General features: G+C 56.1%; 1 protein-coding gene across 2 annotated transcripts; it reads right to left on the bottom strand.

Moving 5' to 3' along the window:
* Positions 1-1,620: 1,620 nt before the first annotated feature.
* Positions 1,621-22,325, bottom strand: DOK1 (docking protein 1). 2 transcript variants are annotated; one of them, XM_050946085.1, is made up of 5 exons: positions 22,219-22,325; positions 14,423-14,719; positions 7,601-7,706; positions 6,904-7,076; positions 1,621-3,291 (listed from the first exon to the last, which is right to left on the bottom strand). In XM_050946085.1, the coding sequence occupies exons 1-5, from the start codon at positions 22,279-22,281 to the stop codon at positions 2,182-2,184; spliced, it is 1,749 nt and encodes a 582-aa protein (XP_050802042.1). In that variant the 5' UTR covers positions 22,282-22,325; the 3' UTR covers positions 1,621-2,181. The 2 variants fall into 2 exon arrangements, with proteins under 2 accessions (XP_050802042.1, XP_050802041.1); XM_050946084.1 differs by lacking the exon at positions 22,219-22,325 and having other exon boundaries at positions 14,423-14,809.
* Positions 22,326-27,869: the final 5,544 nt, after the last annotated feature.

The raw sequence follows: 27,869 nt of genomic DNA, 5'->3' as shown, positions 1-27,869 counted from the left end.
TATGAGAGGTGGATAAGGAACTGGTTAAAGGGGAGACTACAACGGGTCATACTGAAAGGTGAACTGTCAGGCTGGAGGGAGGTTACTATTGGAGTTCCTCAGGGATCGGTTTTGGGACCAATCTTATTTAATCTTTTTATTACTGACCTTGGCACAAAAAGTGGGAATGTGCTAATAAAGTTTGCGGATGACACAAAGCTGGGGGGTATTGCTAACACAGAGAGGGACCGGGAAATCATACAGGAAGATCTGGATGACCTTGTAAACTGGAGTAATAGTAATAGGAAGAAATTTAATAGTGAAAAGTGTAAGGTCATGCATTTAGGAATTAATAACAAGAACTATTGTTCTAAGCTAGGGATGCATCAGTTGGAAGTAACAGAGGAGGAGAAGGACCTCGGAGTATTGGTTGATCACAGGATGACTATGAGCTGCCAATGTGATATGGCCGTGAAAAAGGCTAATGTGGGTTTGGGATGCATCAGGCGAGGTATTTCCAGTAGAGATAAGGAGGTGTTAGTACCGTTATACAAGGTATGGGTGAGACCTCGTCTGGAATATTGTGTGCAGTTCTGGTCCCCCATGTTTAAGAAGGATGAATTCAAACTGGAACAGGTACAGAGAAGGGCTACTAGGATGATCTGAGGAATGGAAAATCTGTCTTATGGAGACTTGAAGAGCTTGGCTTGTTTAGCCTAACCAAAAGACAGCTGGGGGGAGATATGATTGCTCTCTATAAATATATCAGAGGGATAAATACCAGGGAGGGAGAGGAATTATTTAAGCTCAGTACCAATGTGGACACAAGAACAAATGGATATAAACTGACCATCAGGAAGTTTAAACTTGAAAATTAGACGAAGGTTTCTAACTATTAGAGGAATGAAGTTCTGGAACAGCCTTCCAAGGGGAGTAGTGGGGGCAAAAGACATAGCTGGCTTCAAGACTAAGCTTGATAAATTTATGGAGGGGATGGTATAATGGGATAGCCTAATTTTGGCAATTAATTTGTCTTTGACTACTAGTGGTGAATATGCCCAATGGCTTGTGATGGGATGTTAGATGGGGGTGAGATCTGAGTTACTACAGAGAATTCTTTCCTGGATGTCTGGCTGGTGAGTTTTGCCCACATGCTCAGGGTTTAGCTGATCACCATATTTGGGGTCAGGAAGGAGTTTTCCTCCAGGGCAGATTGGCAGAAGCCCTGAGAGTTTTTCGCCTTCCTCTGCAGTGTGGGGCACAGGTCACTTGCTGGAAGGTTCTCTGCACCTTGAAGTCTTTAAACCATGATTTGAGGACTTCAATGGCTAAGACACAGGTTAGGGGTTTGATACGGGAGCGGGTGGGTGAGATTCTGTGGCCTGCATTGTGCAGGAGGTCAGACTAGATGATCATAATGGTCCCTTCGGACCTTAAAGTCTATGATTCTATGATAAGACTTCATGGACTTGCACATGCGAATGAGCATGTATATGCCACTCACAATGTCCCAGCGGAAATCTGGCCTTTTTCCTTTGCCCAGGGGTACAACACCCCTGGGAGCCTGACATGGCATCTCTTCCCTCTCCAAGAACAGGCATGTGACACAGCACCCCACCTCAAACATGCCACACATACAGATTCTTCAGTTTTTAAATTTAAGATTTTAATATCAAAATAAAATTTTTAGAAAAATATTTTGGGATGGGTGCCGGGGTGCAGCCTGCTAGTGCTGTGGGCCACTGAGACAGTCCAAAGGGAGTGGAGGAGCATTTCAGCAGCAAAAGGCCCCAGTGGAGCCATGTGCCCAGGAATTGCATGATCCCAGGGTCATCATGCCCAGATATCATGGTGATGGGTGCCCTAGAGATGACAGCCCCATCCTCCCCTCTCAAAGTGTTACGTGGTAAAGGAGCCAATCCCGGCACATAGGTACCACAGTCAAACGTCTCTCCCCATCACCAATCATAGCATCCTCCAGGGAAAGTCTCCTGGGAATCACCCCACCTCCTGCTTGGCACAGGAGGAGGAGCAGTCACCAGCTAGCTCACAGGGCAGAGGGTGACAGGCAGCCCAGCACAGTCCCCGGGCCCATCCTGCAGGGACCCAGAGAGGACAGCACCCTGCATGGCTCCTGCTGGATTCTGGGCCCCATGGCCCCTCCCAGAGGAAGATGCACAGTAGGGGCTGCAGCACAAGAGGTTATATCTCTCCCAGGTCTTCGTAGATGGGCATTAGAACATTCTCATCCACAGACAGCTCCTGCCCTGGCACCCGCAGGGGCTTCAGCACCTGGCTGTACAGCACCTCGTTGTTGTTGTTGTTGTTCGAGCCGGATCTGACACCTGGTTTGTCGGGAGCCAGGTTCACACGCCATTTGCTGGGCTCTGGGTTCCTCTCAGCACCTTTGGGAATGAACACTGATTGCGGCTTGGGGGCAGGGATGGGCTTGGGACCTTTGGGCCCGGCTTTGTGCTGGAAGGCAGGCACGGAGTAGTCGTCAGTTCTGGGATTGTAGGGATACTCATACCCGCCCTCGTCTTCGATGCCCTGCGTGCGCCAGGCCTCGCCTGTTGGCCGTGCCTCATCGTAGATAGAGGAGTTGGCAGGCACTGGGTGTGGGGCCCGCCCCTCGGGCTCATCATAGATGTGCTCCCTGCATTTCAGCCTCCTCTCAGCTTGGCTGTTCCCCGCTGGCTGGACCCGGTCGTACAGGCCTGAGTACAGAGAGCCAGGTTTCCTGAGCTTCGCCTCCTCCTGGGCAGGGCCATGACCCATGGCTCCACCTCCAGGCTTGCTGTCGATGGGGTCTGAGTAGAGCGGGTCCAGCCTGGCTCGGACGCCCTTCACTGCATCCATGGGCTCTGAGTACAAGCTGGCTGGGTCCTCAGAAGGGAGCACGGCCCTGGGTACCTTGGGCAGTGGGGAGCGTGGGGGCGTGCTGGGGTGAGCAGGCTTGGGTGGCACCGGGGGCTCTGGGAGAGTGCGAGTCTTCAGCAGGGCTATGGTGTCCCTCTCCTCCGGAGCAGCACTGAGCTTTGCTGCCAGCCCAGCTTTGGGCACCGTTGGGCCATCCCCCTCGGCAGGCAGCTCCAGGCTCAGCGAGTCAGCCAGAGCGTTGCGGATCAGCACCACGCTGGGGCAGTCCAAGTCCAGGGAGTCGCAGCTCTGTCTGTTCTCCTCTACCTGGGCTTTCTGCTCCCGAATGGAGGCCTCTACTAGCTGGAAGATCTCGTTCCCCTGCTTGGTCTCAAATGTGAAGTTCCCAGGCCCAGACTCACAGCGCCTGCCAGCTTCGAAGGAGAACATCACCTGCCGGGGAGAGGTAGAGGGTCAGTGTCCCAACCAGCCCCTAAGAGCCTTCCAGCAGCCCTGAGCCCATGGCTGCGGGCACTTGAGCCAAGGGACAGAGCAGGACAGATCTCTCAGCTCTGGCATCCTCTCCCTGGACTCACACTCCATTCCTGAACCTCAGCCCAGGCTCTAGGGGCAGGTGATCTCGCATTTGCTCTCGCTGGGGCTCAGCCATCACACAGAGAAGAGAGCAAGGACCCTGCCTATAGGGCTGGCAGCCTGGGCAAGTCAGCGGGGCCAGAGCTGCAGCACGGAGCATGCTCTGTGCTTGATTCCCGTGAGTAGAAGCACCACAGGTGTTGGGTAGCAGGATCTGGGCACAGAGAGAGGGCAGCTCTGGAGGGGATTCATTAGGCCCTGGAGTTGAGTCTGTTGCTGATGGGATGCAGCCACAGATAAGGAACAGATGGAGCTGGAGCTGATATCAGTTTAGGAGACCTGGGTGCAGGAACAACTGCAGCAAGACTCCTGGCATCTTCTCCCCTCACAACGGCCTGTGGGCACAATTCCTGGCTTCCACCTACACACCAGTTCCACTCTCCACCCCCAGCTGCCAAGCCACCCCTGCCTCAAACCCATCTTCCAACTCAGCCCTTCCCTGATGCCCCTAAGAGACCACAGCATGCAGGCATCATGAATCAGGCCCTATGTAAATCGCTTTCTCTCTCTTCTTCCCCACCCTCTAAATTTATGGTAGCATCCCAGGGGTTGAATTTCATGGGAGACGCATGCAATTCTTCCAGCAGCAAGGAGGGAGAAGAATGTATCCCAGTTTCCATCTCCCTGCTGAGGCCATGGTTGCTCGTGGGGGGCTTAGTGAGCTGATCCCATCCCAGAAAAGGGTGAGATGGCAGGCTGGTCCTACCCTGGGGAGGAAGTGGGGGGGGGCAGAAGGGTGTGTGTGTGTGTCTGTCTACATGGAGCCAGCTGCCCAGCCTAGCCGGGGGCAGGGTCTGGTTGGCTCCACACTGAGCTCTGGCCCAGGCTACTGCTACTTCCTGTCTGTCCAAAGTGCTGACAACGTACAATTAGCCAGCTCAACCTGCAGCAGCCCCCAGCACACGCAGGGGAGACACCGCAGTGCCAACTGGTGAGGAGCTGAGACCAGAGCCCTGCCCCAGCAGGGGACTGGAGTGAGAATGAGATCTATGCCTCCCGCCCCTATCCTCTCACTGGGGCAGGGCCCCCTCATACCTGCTTGTATTCCAAGCAGCAGATCCACCCTTGCCAGCAAGCACTGCAGTGTCTCCCTTGCATCTGCCAGGGGGCTCTATGAGGCAGGCCGGGGCTCGTAACTGCTCTGCATTGTCAACCCTGTCCCCTGTCTTCTAACAGCCAGCGAGGAAGCAAACCCCCCAGGCAGCTAAATTAGCTCAATACCATGAATTTTCCAACAGTGCAGAGGCAGAAGTGGGAATCCCTGCTCCATCTCCCTGCTGTTGGCAAAATTCCTGAACTGGCTAATCTCAACTTCCCTGCAGTCTGTGAAATGGGTTCACACAGGGCCTTAGCCAGGAGGTCTCCTGAGTGGACCTGGTGACACTGCACTCCATGTTCTTCACAGTGATATGATGATATGATTATAGCATAATTCTGATGTATTTTATGCAAAATAGGTCATGTGATATTTAAAAGGTTGTGATTTACTGAATATAATTATCCTATTTCTATGGAAGTATCATTTTTGTATCTGAAGTTAGGAATATTGTCTATGCATCTATTACAAATGTGTTTACACACGAGGAACACCCACTAGGCAAGACTGTCAATCTAGATGGCTGGTTGGGAAAGGCCCAATCAAGTTAATGAACAATTTGGGAGAACAATAGGCCTTAGAAGGAGTTTATTTCCGGGGGGAGGGGGGAAGAGAGAGAGAGTTGTGTCTTCCTGAGGTCGCTACAAATGGCCTCTGAGCAATGGCTGCTGTGGCACTACAGGGACATGTAACCTGGTCACCTGGTGCTGGACTCCATCTTGGAATACCAGTGTATTTCCACGGACTGGCGTGGGAATCAAGCTTTGAGACAAAGGATTCCCGCCATATGCAAAAGCTATTTAAGGCAGGGGAGTGACATCATCACAATTCTTCACTGACCCCCACCTCAAAGAGACTCTTAGAACAAACGAACAAAGACTGAACTGGGGGCGGGGGGTGTAGACCCAGGGTAGAGGGATTTTTAGCCTGTGAAAGGAATACCTGGGATTTTTAATCTGTAAGCGAGTGCCACTGGCCCCTTAAGAATCTCTGCAGCCTGCTTGAATCATCTTTTAGGGTGAGAATTTGCTACTCATATGCAATCTCTTTAGTATATTAAGCTTAGTTTGTGCGTTTTGTTTATTTGCTAGGTAATCTGCTTTGATCTGTTTGCTATCCCTTATAATCACTTAACATCTACCTTTTGTAGTTAATAAACTTATTTTTCCTTTGTCTTCTAAAATCAGTGTGTGGGAGTCATAACCTTGGCAGAAGCCTGTTGCATATCTTTCTCCACACTGAGGAAGGGGGCGGATTTCATGAGTTGGGCTGTACAGATCTCTGTGCAGCGCAAGACGGTGTCATTTTGTGGTTACACTCCAGAGCGGGAAGTGCACTTGAGCAGCTGGGCAGTTCCTTAGCTGAAGCAGCTGCAGTACATAGAGATGCTGTAATCAGCTCTGTGTAAAGGGAGCCCAGGCTGGTGGATCGGGGGGCTCAGTGGTATCCCAGTTCCAGGTGCCACTCCGTGGGGAACCCATCACAGACCTCCTAACCCCCCCACCCCGCAGCACCACTACGGTCTGGGCCAGCTCGGTGCATCCCCTAGCAAGCCAGCATGCCATGAGCGCGGCACCATTTCAGTACCACACCAAGAGCTGATCTCCTGCAGGGGGGCCTGGGCAGAGGCAGGACAGGGGGCATCTGCTGAATGAGGTTTGGCAGCTTGGAATCAGTCTATTTCCCCCTGACCACACTCATGCTATGCCATTTCTGTCCCCGAGCCTGGCCCTCTGGCTCATGCCCAGAGTCTCTCAGGCTTGGAGGAGAAGCTGCTCAGGTGCTTCCGCACAGTGTCTCCACTCAGCAGACACACACAGTCTCCAGTTCACTTCTGGTTGATCTGGTGGAAACAGCAGCAGCACACTTCAGCTACAGGATACATCACAAGTTCTATAAGCAGCTTCTCTCAGGCAACCACTTCCTCCCCACCCGCTCTGGGCGAGCAGGGCCGAGGACACAGAGCCAGGAGCTGCATGAAGCATGGGGACAGCAGCACGATGGACCCAGAAACTCCACAGTCGCCACAGCCAGGTGGGAGAAGGGTGAGGGGCAGGGACAGTCACAGCGTGGGCCCCTGGAGGCAGGAACACCCCCAGCACGACCAACCCTCAGCAATTGTTAACCAGGCACCTTGGCCGCTGCTGTCAGGCTGCACATGGAGTGCCGCACCAGGTCAGGCCTCAGCACTTCAGCGTAACAACCCTTTAGTGCCAGACAGCTTGTGGGCTGGGGAGCAGAACATCCTTTTGCTAAGGGGATGGTATTAAGGCAGCTGGTGCCCGGGCGCTCACCCTGGATCCTGCCCCACCCACCTTGTCTCGGCCGTATCTCCTGAGCAGCCTGTAAGGCCAGGTGTAGAGAGTTTCTTGTGTCCGGGGTTCCTTGAGGATCAAGCTGTCCTGCTCGGCTTTGAGCATGTAGGCCCCATGCAGCGCACACCGCTCTGCCGCCTCCGTCCTCTGCACTGTCACCCAGAAAGCGTTCACTGCCGAGAAAGCCAGTCACTCACAGGGACAGGGCAGGGCAGAAAAGCCAGCACCCCCAGCCACCCCCAACTCCCAAGGACAGGACAGGGAAACCAGGGACACCGCCAGGACCATGGACAGCACGGGGTGAAGACAAGGAATCCAAGCCCTGCCCCACTTTCCCCTGCACCAAGGGGAGAGTGGGGAAACCAGAATATGCACCGCCCCCAAGGGGGGAGGTAGGCAACACCCGGCCCCCAGGACAGAGATGGGGGCAGGCCAGCGACACGGGCCCACTATGAGGAGTGCAGCTCAGGGTGAAGCACTGCAGGCAGGAGGGAGGCATCCCAGCTCCAGACGCAGCCCAGTCAGACAGGTCACAGCAACTGCCTGAAGGACGAGACTATCCCAGAGGCCAGGGCAGCTTCATGCCAGGCAGTGAGGGCTGCAAGCTCCCCCTGCAGGACCACGCTGGAAACAAACCCAGGATGCAGGGGAGCAGCCAGCGCCACCGGAGAGGAGCCAAGGGCAGGACAGGCCCTACCTTCTTCCCGCGAGTAGTAAATCGAGTTCACTGCCATCTCCAGGGCCGGCGCCCCCGCCTCAGACTCCTTGCTGCACCCAGGCCAGGCTCCATTGGTAGAGTTCCCCTGCAAAGCAAGAGAGGCATCAGCACCCAGAATCACACTCCCAGCTAGTCCCCCTAGCCCCCATGGGCCACCTCACAGTCATCCCCACTGCCCCCCACAGGCTGCCTCACAGCCAGCCCCACTCCTCACCCCATGGGCCACCTCACAGCTGGCGTACTCTGCCCCCTATGGGCTGCCTCACAGCCAGTGCCCCTACCCCCCCGACATGCTGCCTCACAGCCAGCCCCCTTCTACCTCCCCCCAAGAGCCACTTTATGACCGGCTCTCCCCGGCCCATCTCACAGCCAGCCGCCCTACCCCCCACAGGCTGCCTCACAGCCAGCCCCCCATCCGTACCCCACGAGCCGCCTCACAGCCAGCCCCCTCTCTCTCCCCATGGGCGGCCTCACAACCAGTCCCCCTGCTCCCCACCCCACGGATCACCTCACAGGTCCTCCCTTCCCTCCCACGGGCTGCCTCACAGCCCTCCCCCTGCACCCCATCCCCCAAGAGCCACCTTATGACCGGCCCTCCCTAGCCCTCTCTGCCCCATCTCACAGCCAGCCCCCCCTCACCTCCTCACAGCCAGCCCCCCATCCGTACCCCACAGACCGCCTCACAGCCAGCCACCCGCTCCCCCTGGGACACCTCACGACTAGTCCCCGCCACCACCCCATGGTTCACCTCACAGCCAGCCCCCTGCTCCCCTGGGGCTGCCTCACAGCCAGTCCCCCACTCCCAACTCCACAGCTCCCCTCACAGGTCCCCCCTTGTCCCCTACAGGCCACCTCACAGCTGGCCCACTCTTCCCCCATGGGCCGCCTCACAGCCAGCTCACTCTCCTCTCCTCACGGGCCACCTGATGGCTGGGCCCCCCTGCCCCCTACAGGCAACCTCACAGCCAGCCCCCCTACCCCCACCATGGGTCACCTCAGCCAGCTCTCCTGCCCCCACACAGTCCACCTGACAGCTGGCCCCATTCCCCACCCCACGGGTTGCCTCATGGCCGGCTCCAGCTCGCCACCCCACAGACTGCCTCACAGCCAGCCCCCCACCCATACCCCACGGGCCACCTCACAGCCAGCCCCCCATCCGTACCCCACGGGCCACCTCACAGCCAGCCCCCCATCCGTACCCCACGGGCCGCCTCACAGCCAGCCCCCCGCTCCCCCTGGGACACCTCACAACTAGTCCCCGCCACCACCCCATGGTTCACCTCACAGCCAGCCCCCTGCTCCCCTGGGGCTGCCTCACAGCCAGTCCCCCACTCCCAACTCCACAGCTCCCCTCACAGGTCCCCCCTTGTCCCCTACAGGCCACCTCACAGCTGGCTCACTCTTCCCCCATGGGCCGCCTCACAGCCAGCCCCCCATCCATACCCCAGGGGCCGCCTCACAGCCAGCCCCCCATCCATACCCCAGGGGCCGCCTCACAGCCAGCCCCCCATCCATACCCCAGGGGCCGCCTCACAGCCAGCCTTCCTTCTCCCCCATAGGCCATCTCACAACCAGCCCCCTACAGACCGTTTCACAGCTGCTCCACTCTACCCCCCCATCACCTGCCTCACAGCCAGCCCACTCTGCCCCCCACCAGCCGCCTCACAGCCAGCCCCCCGCCGGCCGCCTCACAGCCAGCCCACTCTGCCCCCCACCGGCCGCCTCACAGCCAGCCCACTCTGCCCCCCACAGACCGCCTCACAGTCAGCCCCCTGCCCCCCACAGACCGCCTCACAGCCAGCCCCCTGCCCCCCACAGACCACCTCACAGCCAGCCCACTCTGCCCCCCACCAGCCGCCTCACAGCCAGCCCACTCTGCCCCCCACAGACCGCCTCACAGCCAGCCCCCTGCCCCCCACAGACCGCCTCACAGCCAGCCCCCTGCCCCCCACAGACCGCCTCACAGCCAGCCCACTCTGCCCTCCCGCCTCACAGCCAGCCCACTCTGCCCCCCACAGACCACCTCACAGCCAGCCCACTCTGCCCCCCCGCCTCACAGCCAGCCCACTCTGCCCCCCACAGACCGCCTCACAGCCAGCCCCCTGCCCCCCACAGACCACCTCACAGCCAGCCCACTCTGCCCCCCACCGGCCGCCTCACAGCCAGCCCACTCTGCCCCCCACCGGCCGCCTCACAGCCAGCCCACTCTGCCCCCCACAGACCACCTCACAGCCAGCCCACTCTGCCCTCCCGCCTCACAGCCAGCCCACTCTGCCCCCCACAGACCGCCTCACAGCCAGCCCCCTGCCCCCCACAGACCGCCTCACAGCCAGCCCACTCTGCCCCCCACCAGCCGCCTCACAGCCAGCCCACTCTGCCCCCCACCAGCCGCCTCACAGCCAGCCCCGCTCCCGCACATGGTTCACCTCACAGCCAGCCTCACTACTCCAGTCCCACCACACACTCAGCACCCCTGGTTTACCTCAAAGCCCCTCAGCCTGGCCCTGAGGGACTAGAGCTGTTCCATACACCCAGCCTCCCATCCCACACAAGTCAGCAGCAAAGAGGAGGAATCTGGGCCGAGGCTGATTGGAAGCAGAATGGGATGGAAGAGGCTGCTCCTCGCAGAGCACTTGCAGAGACCCGGCCATGCAGCAGGACATGGGGGAGGTTTGGGTATCATGTGTGACCCAGATCATGAGCCAAACGAGTAACAAAGAATCTTTCCCCGGCCATGTCCCAGCGCATCCCACAGTGCTGACAGCCTGGCTCCAGCGGGGCCCTCTGCCAGCTCCAGCCAGACTTCCATCGGATACAGCAGCAACATTGGTGGCACTAAAACGTGACCTCCTGGCTTTGGATACAGGCAAGATCGAACATGACTGCACCTTTCTTCGACTTCTGACACAGCTGCCCCGAGGGGGTGCCGAGCCACCTGAGTGAACCAGCTGGAAGAGATGGTGTCCACTGTACTACTGCCTGTCACCACTCTCCAGCAGAGCCCAGCACAACCCTGGGCAATGGCTTCTCTTCCCCAAGGCCAAATGCAAGTGCAGACTCGGGAGCAACGTGTTCAGGTGGTTTCCTGAGGGATTCTATTCAGGGCAAGCTGAGTTCACTCCCCGTGGCTCAGCACGAGGGACCCCAACACAAGTGCAAAATGGAAACCCCAGGAGGACTCACAAACACCCTGACATTGCCCAGTTTCTGCCCACGCAGAGAGACATTCCCAGCACCACTGTAAATAGTCCCTGCCGCTCAGAGGGGAAGCGAGCGTTTCTAATTCAACATATGGAGAACTGAAAGTGCAGCTCACACGCTAGTGGCAGTGGGAGAGCCCCATTTTGCAGCAGGGTCTCGTCAGGGGTTTGCACAGGGGAAAGGCTGTGGGTGTCACCCCACAAGCACAGAGGTCCCTGCTCTGGAGAAACCCTGCGCACCATGGTGACAGGCACAGGGACTGCACTAAGGGGGACGGTTTGTTCCAGTGTTAACAGTAATGCACAGGTGACCAACTGCACAAGCCAGGCTCCGTGTGTGTGTGTGCTGAACACTACTGCTCTAGGTTGCGGCACATGGGATTGGACCGCCAAGTGTACAATATTCCTGGGGGCCAGGCTGTTGTAGTGTCTGCGGATCAATATCACTCCTAGGGCTTGATTCACAGGGCTAAAGGCCAGATGGGCCCATTGGATCATCACGTCTGACCTCCTGTGTATCACTGGCCATTACACTTCACCCAGTTACCCAGCCTTCTGTGAAGCCCAGTCACTTGTGCTTGGCCAAATCATCCTCCAGAAAGGCCTCCAGTCTGGATGTCAAAACATGCCTTGCAGTGAGAGACTTGATGAGCTTAACCTGTTTAGCTTAAATCTCTCATGGAAAGGCATTTTCTCGAGCCCTCAAATAATTTTTGTGGCTCTTCTCTGTAACCTCTCCAATTTTTCAAGCTTCTTTTTAATACATGAATGTCAGAACTGACACCGTGTTCCCACACTGGCCTCTCCAATGCTGTCTCCCTGCTCCCCTCTTTCACATCCACAGATCCCATCAGCTGGTTGGCCACAGCAGCGCACTGGGAACTCATGTTCTGTGCTTCTTCTCACTGACCCCTAAACCCTTTTCAGAGTCGCTGCTTCCCAGGTCGCAGCCCCCCAACCCAGAAGTGACCGCAAATCCCTGTGTGAACGGAGTACCGGGGCGAAGTAGCACTGCTCTGCGATAATGCGATAAGCAGGCTACTGGAATATGACTGTAGTTAAATGGGGCACTAGAAGCACAGCTGGCAATGAGGAAGAAGGCGGCTCAGGATAAACTACCTCTCACCTGATGGCTGTTAAGGGACAATACCCGACCCATTAGCTTTGAAGGTTTTACCTCCATCCCGCTCAACCTCAAAGCCGGTTTTGTCCAGAAGGGCCAAAGCTGGGAACTCAGACAAACACACAAAGGCTGCAGCAGGGTTTAAAAAGGGTGTCTCCCTCTCTGGCAGGGAGGGGGGATGGGTGCTGGGGGGGACGAGAGGGAGACGGGGACCTCATGGGCTGTCTGGAGACCCTAGGCCTGTCTAGCTCAGCATTACAAAATGGGCAGGATTTAGATAAGATGCACACACGCAGATTGTTGTTTTAAACCCCCTGTGTTCCCTAATGTTCTCTTCCTAAGCAGGCTGTCTGGTCTCATATTCACTGCTGGTCACACATCCCCGAAGGGAGAGCCGCAGGTGCTCCCCCTAGCCAACCTACTGGGTAAGCAAAATTAATAGACCAGGCCTTGCGCTGCAGTAGCATGCATAAGAGTGGGAGACCTGCCAAATTTCACCCCAGGAGAAGTGACAGCACAAGGCCTGACATCTGAGGACGCACCCTGAGAGCCCACCCAGGGGACAGAGGAGCAGCTGCCAGTGTTCAGAGCACAGTTATGGCTGTCCAGGCAGGGAGTGGAAATGTTTGTTTTGCTGGCCTACAGGGAGGGGTCAGGACTATGGGAGTCACTTCAGCCTGGGGCCTCAGCTTCCATTTCTTCAAGGACGAGGCAGGGTGCAGTGGGGAGGCTGCTGTAAATGCCATGCTGCAGCCTTGGCTTGGCACTAGAGACTATTTCTGGCTGCAGCCGTGGGCTGAAGAGATTGAATGGGGAGCAGAAGATGGAGACTGGGGGAGCTCCAGGCACCAGGGGGCTGCACGGCACAGGGTACAGAGGGGACATCCAGATGGGGAGCTTGGCCCAAACCCCCATGGAACGGGCATCTCGCTTGCGCATCCCCAATGCAGGGAGGATCGTCTATCCCAGCATGATGTTCCTTGGTACACAGGGCTCCCCAGTGACCCACATCCCAAAACACTCCTGGCTCCCTCCCCAGCACAGCAAGGACTCTGCCACTACCAGCCACTAGAGGTGGTGAGATCAGAGAGGAAACCCCTCAGAAGGTGTGATGTTATTGATATAAACTGGGACCATATAGAACATGGTTTGCAACCAAGGTCCTGTAGTGGCACCAAATCTTATGTAAAGGGGGATCATATAAGGTGTCTAAGACCAGGTTACAGGTTACTGGTTATGATTATGCTGTCTGTATGTCTTTGTCATTTTGTAGTTGAAATTACAAGTATTGGCTCTATACTGTCTGTACTTCAACTTTGTGCTGTAATTCTGGGAGATACCCCAGACAAGTTGGTGTTAGCTCTGCCTAGCCTGCTTGATGGCCCATTAAGGACCATCAGCTACACAATTGACCCATTGAGAGGAGGCAGATATGCCTTGTAACTCAGCAGGGTGTGCAGGAACTTGCTCATGTGACTGCAGACTTCATTTTGCTGTAATTTTCCAGAGAAAGAACAAAGAAGTGTTCTTACACCTGGAAGTGCCTATATAAGGCTGATGCCTCATCTCCATCTGGTCTTCAAACCTGCTTCTTACCTCTGGAGGGACTTTGCTACAAGCTGAAGCTCTACACAAGGGACTGATGACCCATCCCAGCGGGGGATGTTCCAGAGACTTGATTTGAACCTGCAGTTTACTCCATCACTGCTACAAGCCTGAACTAAGAACTTTGCCATTACTGTATGTAATTGAGTCCATTTAACCAATTCTAGCTCTCATCTCTATCTTTTTCCCTTTATGAATAAACCTTTAGATTTTAGATTCTAAAGGACTGGCAACAGCGTGATTTGTGGGTAAGATCTGATGTGTATATTGACCTGGGTCTGGGGCTTGATTCTTTGGGATCGAGAGAACCTTTTTCTTTTTTGTGGTGTTGGTTTTCATAACCGTTCATCTCCAGGACGAGTGGGACTGGTGATGATACTGGGAGACTGGAGTGTCTAAGGAAATTGCTTGTGTGACTTGTGGTTAGCCAGTGGGATGAAACCGAAGTCCTTTTTGTCTGGCTGGTTTGGTTTGCCTTAGAGGTGGAAAAACCCCAGCTTTGGGCTGTGACTGCCCTGTTTGAGCAATTGGTCCTGAATTCGCACTCTCAGTTGGGTCCCGCCAGAACCGCATTGTCACAGAAGGCCCTGGGTCTCCCCCAGCAGGCACTCCTTGGACACCACTCACAACAGCATGGCATCCGGCACCCGTGCCACCAGGTTTATGTGGCCAGAGGCAGCAAGGGTCTGGTCCTCATGGACGTGGGGCAGCAGATGTTGAGGGTCCTCTCTCCTGGGAGTGGGAGCATATAGCCCTGTTGGGTGGACAACGGGTGCGTTCCCAGAAAAGAGGTTTGAGCAGCAGGACCGCCCCCCCACGCACGAATGGGAGCAGAGGGGAAGGTCCCAGCCCCCCTCGCCTGGCAGTACTCACCGAAAAGGCGATCTCACACAGCTTCTTCACCCACTCCACGCTCTGCTCCTTCTCTGCAGCAAACAGGTAGCTTCTGTCGCTGGTCTCCAGGCGGAAAACAGCCGTGCTGTCCTTGGGGCCGCTCTCCGGCACGGACGCCACGCTGACACAGTCTGCCAGGCGGATGATCTTTTTGTCCAGCCGCTTGGTGCTGAGTTTCTCAGCTGGGGCCCCTGGGTCCTTGCAATCAAAAAACTCCAGGCGGGCAACCCCGTGTTGGCTGGCTGGGTACAGCACAAACCAGTTCTTCTTCCATCTCTGCAAAGGCAGCACAGCATGGTCAGCACAATGGCCTCTGCCCCCCACACCCAGACACAAAGGTCTGTAACCCATCTGTACAGAGTAAGGACTCCCTCACTCTTGGTGCAGGTCTGGCTGGGAGAGCAGCTCACACTCAAGTCATGAGGAGATTCCAGCCTGAAACAGAACCTGAGGTCCATGTGGAGCACAGCAGGATTCAATCCCAAGGCCCTCTGGGCTGGCAGGGACAGGGAGCCAGGGGCTGACACACACTCCTCCTGGCTGCCAGGAACTGCAGGCAGCAGCATTTCCCCAGCCCCACCAGCTGGTCCCCAAAATGACCAGCCATGGATGTGCATGGGGAAGGTGCCGGAGGCCTCAACTCTGGGGAGGCTTCTTCAGAGAGATCAGATAAAGGCACAAGAGCTGGACAGAAGCGATAGGGGAGGGGCAGGTGGGGTGCTGGACTGGAGCAACTGGAGAGGGGCAGGTGGGGGAGGGGCACTGGACCAGGGCAATGGGGGAGGGGCAGGTGGAGCACTGGACTGGGACAATGGGGGAGGGGCAGGTGGAGCACTGGACTGGGACAATGGGGGAGGGGCAGGTGGAGCACTGGACCAGGGCAATGGGGCAGGGATGCTGGATTACGGGGGTGGGGGAGGGGCAGGCGGAGTGCTGGACCAGGGCAATGGGGGAGGGGCAGGCAGGGCGCTGGACTGGGGCCATGGGGGAGGGAAGGTGGGATGCTGGACTGGGGGGGAACTGTCCTAGCAGAGTTGAGCGAAGAGGGAATCTCTCTCCACGCATGGCAAGTAGCAGTGCTTACGCCCAGGCCTGGACTGCGTGCGCTGGGTTTGCCAGGTCCAAGCCAGCAGGAACTCTGGTTGGTGCACACAGGAGCTGAGTGCGGCCTGGGAGGCTCAGCAGGAACTTGGCCTGCTGGATCCAGCTCCCCCGTTGCAGATCTGCCCATCCCACAGACCCAGTCTGCTCAGCAAGAAGGGCCCCAATTCCAGCAGTGCCATGGTGTGCCCGGCCTGGGGAGCTCATCCCGTGGTGTCATGCACCCTGGCTCTTTCCTGGACACACTCCCTACCCGGTCCATCACAGCACAGCAGCCTCCAGGAGGTTGGCAGAGTGGCACCAGCTGCACTGGCCCTTGGTCTGGACCTTTGGGGATGGTCAGCACTTCCCCTCTCCTCAGAGGGCCACCCTGATCCTGACCCTTCCTAGCCTCTAACTGACTCACGGAGAAGGAGCTCCAGCCCCCCAACCAACCCCACACTGGGACAAGGAGGAACACATCCCAGGCAACTCTGTTCGGCTCTCCCTGCACAGGAGCCCCCAGTCACGCCCCCAGCCTGCAGATGGGGCAGGATCTCAGGGCTTCTCTGGGTCATTGTGTCACACATCCCACCCTCCCTTTCCACCCCCCTGGACTCCATCCCCTCCCTATACTCCCTGCCCCCTCCTATCCCTGCTGCTGACTCTGGGGACAGGAAGAGGAAGTATCTGTGTCCTCACTTGCTTCCTGCCAAACTTCCCCAAATCATCAGGCACCCAGCGTGAGAGCCGGGGGAGGGGCAGGGGAGAATGAAACCCACATAAGCCGCCAGAGCCCCCCATCAGCACCACACACAGTCACAGCTTCAGACTAGGCTGGGGAGGGACAAGGGGGCTGGGGCAGGTGCTGCACGATCTCAGCACACAGAGATGTGTCCTGGGCTGGGGAGCCAGTTACACCACAGGCTGTGGTCTCCTGTCGCACCTCAGGTCCCAGACTCCTGCTGCCTCGGACAGGCCCTGCCCCCCATGGTATCTGCCCCAGCAACTGAGACGCTTGAGCCAACAGCCTCTGCAACAGATGGGGGTGTCAGACAGGCAGAAGGTTCCTGAGGGGGGATTCCCCATTGCTACAGCCTGCACTGCTTTGCTCCTGTGGAGCCAGAGTTTACTGCCCTTCAAGGGCAGGGCACAAAACCAAGAGGATCTACTGACCCTTGCTCCTACACAGCCCAGGGCAAGAGGGGAGGGCTCTGGGTTGGTAGTCGGGGATCACTACATAAGAACAGCAATATTGGGTCAGACTAACAGTCCACCTAGCCCCATATCTTGTGTCTGACAGTGGCCAGTGCCAGACGCTTCAGAAGGAGTGAACAAACCAGGGCAACTGTTGAACGATCCATCCCGTCATCCAGTCCCAGCTTTTGGCAGTAAGAGGCTTAACCAGAGCATGGGCTTGCGTCCCCGACCATCTGGACTAATAGCCAGTGATGGCCCATCCTCCACGAACTTCTCTAATTCTTTTTTTGAACCTAGTTACAGTTTTGGCCTTCAACATCCCCTGGCAGCTGCCAACAAGTTCCACAGGTTCACTATGTGTTGTGTGAAGAAGTACTTCCTTATGTTTTAAACATACTGCCTATTAATTTCCTGATTCACATGTTCCCTATTTACGTTCTCCACATAACAGATGCCCTCTATCATATTCCCCCCCCATCCCCAATCATTTCTTTTCCAAGCTGAACAGTCCCAGTCTTTCCTCTCTCTCCTCATACGGAAGCTGCTCCATAACCCTAATAATTTTTGTGGCCCTTCTCTCTACTTTTTCCAGTTCCAATATATCTTTTTTGAGATGGGGCAACCAGAACTACATGCAATATTTAAGGTGTGGGCATGTCATGGTTTTATATAGAGGCATTATGATAGCTAGTAGACAGAAAATCTCTTTTTCCTAATGTTCCTAACGTTGTTCGCTTTTTGGACTGCTGCTGCACATTGAGAGGATGTTTTCAGAGAACTATCCACAATGACTCCAAGAACTCTTTCTTAAGTAGTAATAGCTAATTTAGACCCCCTCACTTGTTACATATCATTGAGATGTTTTCCAAGGTGCATTACTTTGCATTTATCAACACTGAATTTCATCTGCCACTGCGTTGTCCAGTCACCCAGTTTTGTGAGATCCCTCTGTAACTCGTCCCAGCCAGCTTTGGGCTTAACTATCTTGAGTAGTTTTGCCACCTTGCTATTTACCCCTTTTTCCGGATCATTTATGAATATGCTGAACAGCCCTGGTCCCAGTACAGACCCCAGGGACACCACTTATTTACCTCTCTCCATTCTGAAAACTGGTCATTTATTCCTGCCCTTTGATTCCTGTCTTTTAACCAGTTACTGATCCATAAGAGGACCATCCTTCTTATCCCAGGACTCTTTATTTTGGTTAAGAGACTTTGGTGAAGGACCTTGTCAGAGGCTTTCTGAGAATCTATATCCACTGGATCATGCTTATCAACATGCTTGTTGACTCCCTCAAGGAATTTCTAATAAATTGGTGAGACATGATTTCCCTTTACAAAAGCCACGTTGAATCTTCCCCAACATAACGTCATTATCTGTGTGTCCCATAATTCTGTTCTTCACTATAGTTTCACAATTTGCCTGGTACTGAACCTTACCAGCCTCTAATTGCCGGGATCACATCTGGGATCCTTTTTTAAAAATTAGTGTCACATTAGCTATCATCCAGAAGCTGATTTAAGCAATAGGTTATACACCACAGTTGTTAGTTCTGCAATTTCACATTTGAGTTCTTGGGCGAATACCATCTGGTCCTGGTGACTTATTACTAATTCATCAATTTTTTCCAAAACCTTCTCTAATGACACCTCAGTCTTGGACAGTTCCTCAGATTTGTCACCAAACAAGAATGGCTCAGGTGTAAGGCTCTCCCCCAAATCTTCTGCAGCAAAGATCAAAGCAAAGAATTCATTTAGCTTCTCCACAATGGCCTTGTCTCCGTTGAGTGCTCCTGTAGCACCTTGAAAAAAGAACAGGAGTACTTGTGGCACCTTAGAGACTAAAATTTATTTGAGCATAAATAAATTTGTTAGTCTCTAAGGTGACACAAGTACGCCTGTTCTTTTTGCGGCTATAGACCAACACGGTTACTACTCTAAAACCTGTAGCACCTCGATCATTCAGTGGCCCCAGTGACTGGACAGGCTTCCTGCTTCTGGTGTACTTAACACTCACACCCCCCTTTTTTTTTTTTTTTTTAAATGTTAAGTCCACCGCTAATTGCTGAGTGGTGCACAGGACAAGGGAAGGGCTGCCTTTATTCCTGACAGCCCACAATCCCAGGAGCAATATAGAGAGAGGACACGGCAAACCAGCCATTCCACCTATGGGGCGGCACAGAGACAGCGGACGCAGGGACAGGGCCTGAGCTCGCATGACTGGCAGAGTGCAGGACAATGTGATGAGCAGGGCAGAGCTACACCAGGCCTCATGCTGCCAACCACACTGGCCCAATACGAGTTCCCTTGGTGCATCCAGGAGGTCACAGCCCACAAGGATGCTGGATATTTGGTGTGAGACTGCACTCTACCCACCTCCCACAATGCCACGGGCACCTGCCATCTGTGCAAGCCGAGAGACTCACCAAGGCTGCTGCAGAAACCCCTGGGTCATGCTGTGAAGTTCAATGGCACAGAAAAGTATCAGCCCAAGACAGTGGCCTGCTAACATCAGGAACACGGGGACAGGAGCAACAGATTTCCAGAGACACAAAACCAGCCCTGCCTTGCCTCGTAGGTCAGTACATCCAGTATGCATCCCAGAGCCCCTCGCATGGCTGAAAAGGCGCCAACGCACCTGAGCTGGCAGCCTGGACGAGGGGTGCAGCAAGGGCAGCGTTACCGGAAACACACAGCAGAGAGGAGACGCTACCAGGCAGAACAGGTAGCCGCTGTCTCTGCCATCCAGACCAGGAAGTGTGGAAGGGCAGGAGGGGTTTTCCTCCTGTCCCCAGCATGGCCTCTGCAGATCTGCAAGCCAAGCTCAGTGCTGTTGGGACCTCACACAGGCTCAGCACAGCCACAGCACCAGTACAACCTACTGAAAGCCAAACTATCACCATAGCAACCCCAACCCCATCAGAGCCACCCCAGCTCAGTCGAGCCATTAGGACACCCAGGGTGACCACCCCCCGAGCAGACACAACTTAGGCTCTGGCCTAACACCTCAAGAGCCCAGTGAGGGAATAGCACTGCCCTGCATAGGGAGATGGGATGGGGACAGACATCACGGAGTGATCACAGGAAGCTCAACACATGAGCACCTGGATAGACGGTCCAGCCGGGGCCTGCAGGCTAAGCTGCGTAACTGGGTGACAGGCACGGACAATATAAGAACATAAGAATGGCCCTACTGCAGGCCAACCGGAGCCACATGTGGCTCTTCAGAAGTTAACACGCGGCTCCTTGTATAGGCACCGACTCCAGGGCTGGAGCTACAGGTGCCAACTTTCCAGTGTGCTGGGGGATGCTCACTGCTCAACCCCTGGCTCTGCCACAGGCCCTGCTCCCACTCCAGCCCTTCCCGCCCCCTCCTTTGAGCCTGCAGTGCCCTGGCTCCTCCCCCCACCCCAACCTCCTGCACCCCCATGAAACAGAAACAGCTGATCAGGACATGTGGGAAGGGAAGGAGGGGGCAGGAGGGGCTGGGAGCGGGGGAGCTGCTGATGTATTACTGTGGCTCTTTGACAATGTACATTGCTAAATTCTGGCTCCTTCGCAGGCTCAAGTTGGCCATCCCTGCCCTACTGTATCAGACCCAAGGTCCATCTAGCCCAGTATCCTGTCTTCTGACAGTGGCCAGTGCCAGGTGCCCCAGAGGGAATGAACAGAACAGGGAACCATAAAGTGATCCATCTCCTGTCACCCATTAACAGCTTCTGACAAACAGAGGCGAGGGACACCATCCCTGCCCATCCTGGCTAATAATCACTGATGGTTATCCTCCATGAACTCATCTAGTTCTTTTTTGAACCTTATTATAGTCTTGTCCTTCACAACATCCTCTGGCAATGCGTTCCACAGGTTGACTGTGCATTGTGTGAAGAAATACTTCCTTTTATTTGTTTTAAACCTGATACCTATTAATTTAATTTGGTGACCCCTAGTTCTTGTGTTATGAGTAGTAAACAACACTTCCTTATCTACTTTCTCTACACCAGTCATGATTTTATAGACCTAAATCACATCTCCCCTTAGTCGTCTCTTTTCCAAGCTGAGAAGTCCCAGTCCTACTAACCTCTCCTCACACAGAAACCATTCCATATCCCTAATCATTTTTGTTGCCCTTTTTCAAACCTTTTCCAATTCCAATATATCTTTTTTGAGATGGCACGACCACATCTGCACGCAGTATTCAAGATGTTGGCATACCATGGAGTTGTATAGAGGCAACATGATATTTTCTGTCTTATTATCTATCCCTTCCTTAATTACTCCTAGCATTCTGTTCTTTTTTTTGATGCCTCTGCACATTGAGCGGATGTTTTCAGAGAACTATTGACAATAACTCCAAGATCTCTTTCTTGAGTGGTAACAGCTAATTTAGACCCCGCCATTTTATATGTACAGTTGGGATTTGTTTTCCAATGTGCATTACTTTGCATTTATCAATATTGAATTTCATCTGCCATTTTGTTGCCGTCACCCAGTTTTGCAAGATCCTTTTGTAGCTCTTCACATTCTGCTGGGTCTTAACTATCTTTAATAATTTTGCATCATCTGCAAACTTTGCCACCTCACTGTTTCCCCCTTTCTCCAGATCATTTATGAATATGTTGAATAGGACTAGGCCCAGAACAGACCCCTGGTGGACACCACTATTTACCTCTCTCCATTCTGAAAACTGACCATTTATTCCTACCCTTTGTTTCCTGTCTTTTAACCAGTTACCAACCCATGAGAGGGCCTTCCCTCTTACCCTGTAGCAGTTTACTTTGCGTAAGAGCCTTTGGTGAGGGCCCCTGTCAAAGGCTTTCTGAAAATCTAAGTACACTGTATCCGGGATCCCCTTGGGCCACATGCTTGCTAAACAAGGACTTGTTACACTTTCTCCAGGCAGAGGGGAACAGCAGAAGGGCCAGCAGCCCCAGGAAGGTGTGGGGCTGCTGAGACAGGTGTCTGGCCCTAGGGGGAGAGTGGGGGTCACACAGGCAGGTGTCTAGGGCCCAGCAGGTACCAAGGGTGACCCTGAGGTGGGGGCAGGGAGTCACATCCTTTTCCCTCCTCCCTGGGGAGCCCTCGAGCTCCATGCCCAGGTCTCCCTACAGACCCCGGCCTGGCTCAGCCCCAAGGAACGGGACCCCCCCTCCGCCCCACAGCGGGGCCGCCCCGCACGCGGCCCCCAGGCTCTGGCGGGAGCAGCTGAAGGTGGGGGACAGCCTGAGGGCTCGAGCCCGGACTCCTGGGTTCTACCCCCAGCGCCGGGGGGGGCCCCCTCCCGGCCCCAGATCCCGGCCGCGCCCGGAGCGACCCCCACCGAGCCCCCCGGCCCCGCCCGGAGCGACCCCCCCGCGCGGCGCCCCGACCCCCCGGCCCCGCCCGGAGCGACCCCCCAGAGCCCCCGGCCCCGCCCGGAGCGACCCCCCCGCGCGGCGCCCCGAGCCCCCCGGCCCCGCCCGGAGCGACCCCCCCGCGCGGCGCCCCGAGCCCCCCGACCTTGGCCCCGAACTTGTGGCCCTGCTGCACGTAGAGCCGCCCCTCCTTGGCCGCGGGGTCCATCGGGCGGCCCGGGCCCCGCACGCTCCGGCCGCGGCTTCCTGCTGCTCTGCCTGGGTGGGGCGGGGCCGCGGGGCCTGTGGCGGGCGGGGGCGGAGTGACCCGGGCTGTGACGGGGGCGGGGCTCTGTGGAAGGGGCGTGGCCTGCCCGTGGGCGGGGCTCTGTGGAAAGGGGCGTGGCCTGCCCCAGGGGGAGAGTGATGGGGTGAAGGGGCGTGGCCTACCCCAGGAGGGAGGATGGGGGGTGACCGGGGAGGATGGTGTGGGTGAAGGGGAAGGGCCTGCCCCAAGAGGGGGGATGGGAGTGACCTTGGGGAGTGAAGGGGCAGGGCCTGCCCAGGAGTGGGGGATGGGGAGTGACCCAGGGTGTAACTGGGGTGGGACGGGACCCCCAGTGGGAGATGCTGCTATTGGCAGACCCTACAGCCAGGGCAGAGAAAGCCCCGTGGGATGCTCTGCTCGCTGTCCCAGGTTAGCACTTCATGTCTGAGCAAAGCCCCCAGCGGCCTGCAGGGGGGCTGGGCTCAGAACTAGACTGCGGGAAGGGGAGTTACTGGTAGATGTTATTAAACTTACATTTTAAAAAGTTGGTTTTCCCCAGGAAGCAGTTCCAGATACGTGTATTGCGGGGGGGAGCTTTGGGGATGTTCCTGCTCCCAGCGTGTGCTGAGGCTACTGTGCTGAGGCCTTTTAAAAAAGAAACTACAGGCTGGCTCGCTTGTCTTCAAATCTGGGTAAAATCATGGAACAGCAGCTAGGTAGGGTGACCACATGTCCAGATTTGGCCAAGACTGTCCCTTTTTTAAGCCCTGTCCCAACTTTTTTCGCAAAAGTTGGTGTTTGTCCCATTTGCTCCAGCCGACATGACCAATTGACAAGAGCAAACAGACAGAATGACCACTTTTGCCTGGGGGGGCGGGCAAGGGGTGTGGTGCAGGAGGGCCAGTGGCGATGCCAGCTCCTTCGGGGCGGGGAGAGGCAGGACTGATGTGGGGTCAGGCAGAGTCCCAGCGACAGTCTCACGTGGATGTGGGGGGCAGGCAGGGTCCCAGCGACCCCAGCCTCACGCCGGAATTGCGAGGAGGCCGCAGGCCAGCCCTGCATGGTGTCCTGAGAAATATGGTCCCCCTAGCTAGGGGATCCAGTGCGTGAAGAATGAAAGGGCGGCTGCAGAGTTAGTTTCCATACAAGGATGTTGATTGTAATTAAGGCTTGTCACTCAAGCTGGGTGTAGGTTTGGGGTCAGAGCACATTTGGTTGATGAAGCTGCCTGCCTAGCTGTCACAGTTCTGTAAGAGAGGCAAGGTGAGCAAGGTAATAGATTTTTGTAGTGGGGTGGTCTTAACGCGGGCCCCAGCTGGCCCTTATAAAAAGCCTGTGAGACAGCAGGGCCAGGTTGCTTGCAAAAAGGGTCCTGGGAGTGAAGGTGGGCCGGGGAGAGCCAGGGGAGCTCCAGGACCTGGTCCAAGGTCCATACATGTATGGGAGACAGAGGAAGGTAGCAGGTCTGACCCCCTTGCCTAGGATCAGTGGCTTTTACACTGCAGTCTGCCCCAGGGAGTGGGGGCTGGGTGATGACTGGCAGTAGCCCAGACTGAGGCAAGGTGGGGATTAGAGGGTTGGGGGCTCCCCATCAAGGGAAGGCCCATAGACACTGGTGGGGGGTATTGCCAGGGAGCAGCCCCAGGGTAAAGGGGCACTGGGGTCTGGTAGGGACACGGGGGGGTGGGGGCAGGAAAAGTGGGACACTGGCCTGCAGAGGGGGCCCAGGCTGGAAAAGACCTAATTCCCTGAGATGACCAGCAGGCGGCGCTGCAGCAGTGAGTCACACACATTTACATTTGTATTGGAACAACTTCTGCGGGGGGAGAAAGTGTTCAGGTGCTACACAGAGCTCTGATTCAGGGCCCTGTGGCTCCAGAGCTCGTCTCTCACTGCAGCAGCTGGTCCAATAAACATCACCTCCCCCCCTTGTCTTGCTAATACCCTGGAGGAACACAGCTACTCTGAACATTTTTGTAGGCCATTTGACTAAGTTGGCGGCTGACCTGGTGACAACTAAGTGCCCCCTTGAAGTCAGAGGCCATGCTGCAAGTGGCCCACCTCAGTTTCCCCTCCTCAGTGACTCACAAAAGGCTTTTACAAGTCCCTTAACAGCAGCCCTCTACGGATTTTGGTTTATTAATTAATAAACATTCCAAGTGCAGTTCTCAAGCCCAGCCATATACCTCTGTCTCTGGTCACTCCCAGCCTCTTCTGCCTGGAGTCTCCCTCCCCAGGTGTTAGAGTTCCTTGCTGGGCCTACTTGTCCCAGCAGCCTCTGCGCTCCCTGAGCGGTCTCACTGCAGAGCCAGCAGCATGGCTTCTTCCTGCTGCTCTTCTAGGGGAATCAGCTGATTTCTGCTCAGCTGTGCCCCCCAGGAATCAGGGTTGGCTGACCCCCAGAGCTCTTGTCCGTGAGGGGCAAGTCACCCTGAAATACACCAAACCCTTAGACCCTTGCCCAATGCCAGGGCACATTCTACAGTCGTTATTTCTTCCGTCACCCCTTGGTCTGTTTTTCCAATGACTATATCTCTGGCTGGTTAAACCCAAGAAGCAACTGGGCTGGCAACCTCCATCTCCACTACTGGGAGAGAAGCCCATGCCACTCGTCCACCGGCATTTCAATTTGCCACTCCAAGCCCCCTTGCATCTGTCTAGCTCATCTCTTTCTTGTAGGACCTGCTGCTTCTCCTCCTTCAAAATACCAAGTTCCTGATGGTACTTCTCCTTCAAGGCTAGCAAGACACTAAGGTCCTCTCCTGTCAATACTGTGATTAGCCCCTTTCCACAACCAGCAGGCCCGTCCTGCCAGTCCCTAGCCATGTTCATCCTTCGGGCATGTCCTCCAGGGCCAATTCTCCTTGGCTCAGTGTCCTTTTCTCACACCCCAATAGCAGTGTGCTCGCTAGCGGGAGGAGCTGCGGTGTCCATCACCACCCCCCTGCTTCTGGCTCTTGCCTGAGGGGCTAACATGTTTCTTCAAGCATGCAAGCAACTGCTCCCTCCTTGAATTCTCGCTCCATTGGGTGCAGCATTCTCTTTTTACACCTCCTCTTTTGCAAGGCCCTGGACCTCATTAGAATTCTTTACAACACGTCCTGCCTTCTGTTGTAATAATTGAGATGGACTGTAGGGGCCCAAAGATTCAGTGGTGTTAATATGACTCCAGCACTGTCCAACATTAAACAAGTTCAGTGTTTGCCACACCGAGATCTCAGCCTGCTTAGTCCCAGGGCAAACACCCCATTAAACATCCTTTGAACCTTTTATTACAGATACAGAAAAGGAAAAACAGTTAAAGCCTTTGAATTATAAATAAGGCTATGATTTTGTCATGGAGGTCACGAAAGCCATGGAATCCGTGACTTCCAAAGACCTCCGTGACTTTGGGTGGCTGGGAGCTGCAGGGTCCCGCTACCTCCTGCAGCAACAGGGAGCTGTGAGGTACTCCCACCACCTAAGGCAGTGAAGATATGCCACAGCTCTTGGCCGCTGTGGGCAGGGGGGGTACCCTACAGCTCCCTGCCTTTGTGGGTGGCAGGGGGACCCCTGCAGCTCATCTATCCTGACACCTCCATGCTACCCCGCAGCTCCCCATCACCACCACAGAAGGGGCTCCCTGCAGCTCCCCTGCCCATGGCAGCAGGGCGATGCCCACAGTTCCAAGCCATGGGTGAAGGGGGAGCCGACAGCTCTGACTACTGGCCACATGTTTTGTGCCCCTTGGAGGATGCTCAACCTGCCTCCTTGCTCCTCTCCTTTTCCCTTTATATGCTCACAGTTCTTAACGCAGCAGCCCCTGCTGGCATGCCCCACCGCTCACCACTGAAGACACCTGGGGGAACCATCCACCTCCGCACTGCCCTTGTACTCTCTTTCCCAAGCCTACTCCACTGCTCCCACTGCCCAGTGGGCACCCTGCTTTTCTGTGTCCAGGCCTCCCACATCTGATACTGCAGGTGCTTCCTTCTGCTGGCACCAGGGATCTCCTGGCCATCGCTGCTGGACACTGCGCTGCCTGCTGACGCTGCAGGGGCTGCTAGATCCCCTGCTACAGCTCAGCCAGTGGTCAGACCACAGCCTCCATTTCTCTTTCCCTTGATCATCCCAACTCCCTCCTGGATGGGAGAGGGGTCTCTGCTCCTCCCATACACCACCTGTCACCAGGTGGCTGCCACCTACACACTCCCTTGCAGCCTGAGGTCGCTCTGGAGGGGCTTGCCTCAACACACAAAAGGCTTGTACAAGCCAATAACCGCAGCCCTCCTTAAGGGCTGTGTTATTAAAGTCACAGACATCCATCCATATACCTCCTTGTCAAGCCACTTCCAGGCCTTTCCTGCCGAATGTTGGATGGGTCCTGATCTACACTGGCAGCTTTATAAACTCCAGTTCTTGTAGTCAGTGAATTAATGGTCTGCTCGCTCCCCCGTCAGATGTCTGCTGGAGCCCAGAGATACCGCCATCCCCAGCCACCCTCAATGCAGACGTGCCCCCCTGCCTCCCGGAGGTTCAGCAGCTCCCATGTAGCCCCAAGCAGCAGCCGCACCCCATTCCTCTGGAGTGCTGAACTGTAATATACTGGGCAGCCAGAAGACGGCGCTGTGCGTCAGACCTTGTGGGAGCGACCCCGAGCCCTACCTAGAGGTTATGGGGTCCCAGGATGGACCCAGCGGGCTGCAGGGAGCCATGACCAGCCTGTGGCTGCTACAGGGACATGGCACAGGCTGTAGGGAGGGGAGCTCGGGTTCTCCCAGTCTCATCCCCAGGCCAGGGTCCCCGTGCTGGGGTGTGGCAGGCGGCTCCTCCCTCTCGCAGCTGGGAGGCTGATGCAGATGCAGCACCCAGGGGCATGCAGAGCTGCCGCCAGTCTGCGGGCGCTGGAAGAGAAGCTGGGCTGCCTCTGTGCAGGGTGGCAGGCAAGTAGCTCCTGCCGATGTGCCGGTGCATCTCTCTGGCCTGCAAGTGCATGGCTGGTCTTGTAGCTGCAGGCCCAGCCCCGAGCCTCCTGCCTGCCGCACCCAGGGCCCCAGGCAGCGACCAAGGTGCCAGTCTCAGCTAGACCCCCACCCCTTGTGGGGAGCAGCCCCTCCCCCCACACCACCCCCCAGGTGGAGCCTGCTCCCCCTGCGCCCCCACACCACCCCCCAGAGAGGAACCCGCTACCCCTGAACCCCCACACCACCCCCCAGAGGAGAGCCAGCTCCCCCTTCCTCTCCACACCACCCCCAAAGGGGAGCCTGCTCCCCCTGCACCCCCACATAACCATCCAGAGGGCAGCCTGTTCCCCCCTCCCCTCCACACCACCCACCCAGAGGGAAGCCCGCTCCCCCCTCCCCCCACACCACCCCCCAGAGTGGGACCTGCTCCTCCTGTGCCCCCACACAAACATCCCGAGGGAAGCCCCCTCAGCCTGAACCCCCACACCACCCCTGAGGGGAGCCTGCTCCCCCCTCCCCTCACACACCACTCCTGAGAGGAGTCTGCTCCCCCTGCACCCCCACATAACCATTCAGAGGGAAGCCCCCTCCCCCTGAACCCCCACA

Source organism: Gopherus flavomarginatus, chromosome 3 (genome assembly GCF_025201925.1).
Source record: "Gopherus flavomarginatus isolate rGopFla2 chromosome 3, rGopFla2.mat.asm, whole genome shotgun sequence".
Lineage (NCBI taxonomy): Eukaryota > Metazoa > Chordata > Testudines > Testudinidae > Gopherus > Gopherus flavomarginatus.
Note: the sequence above shows the minus strand (reverse complement) of the source record. Positions and strands in the feature narration are given on the sequence as shown.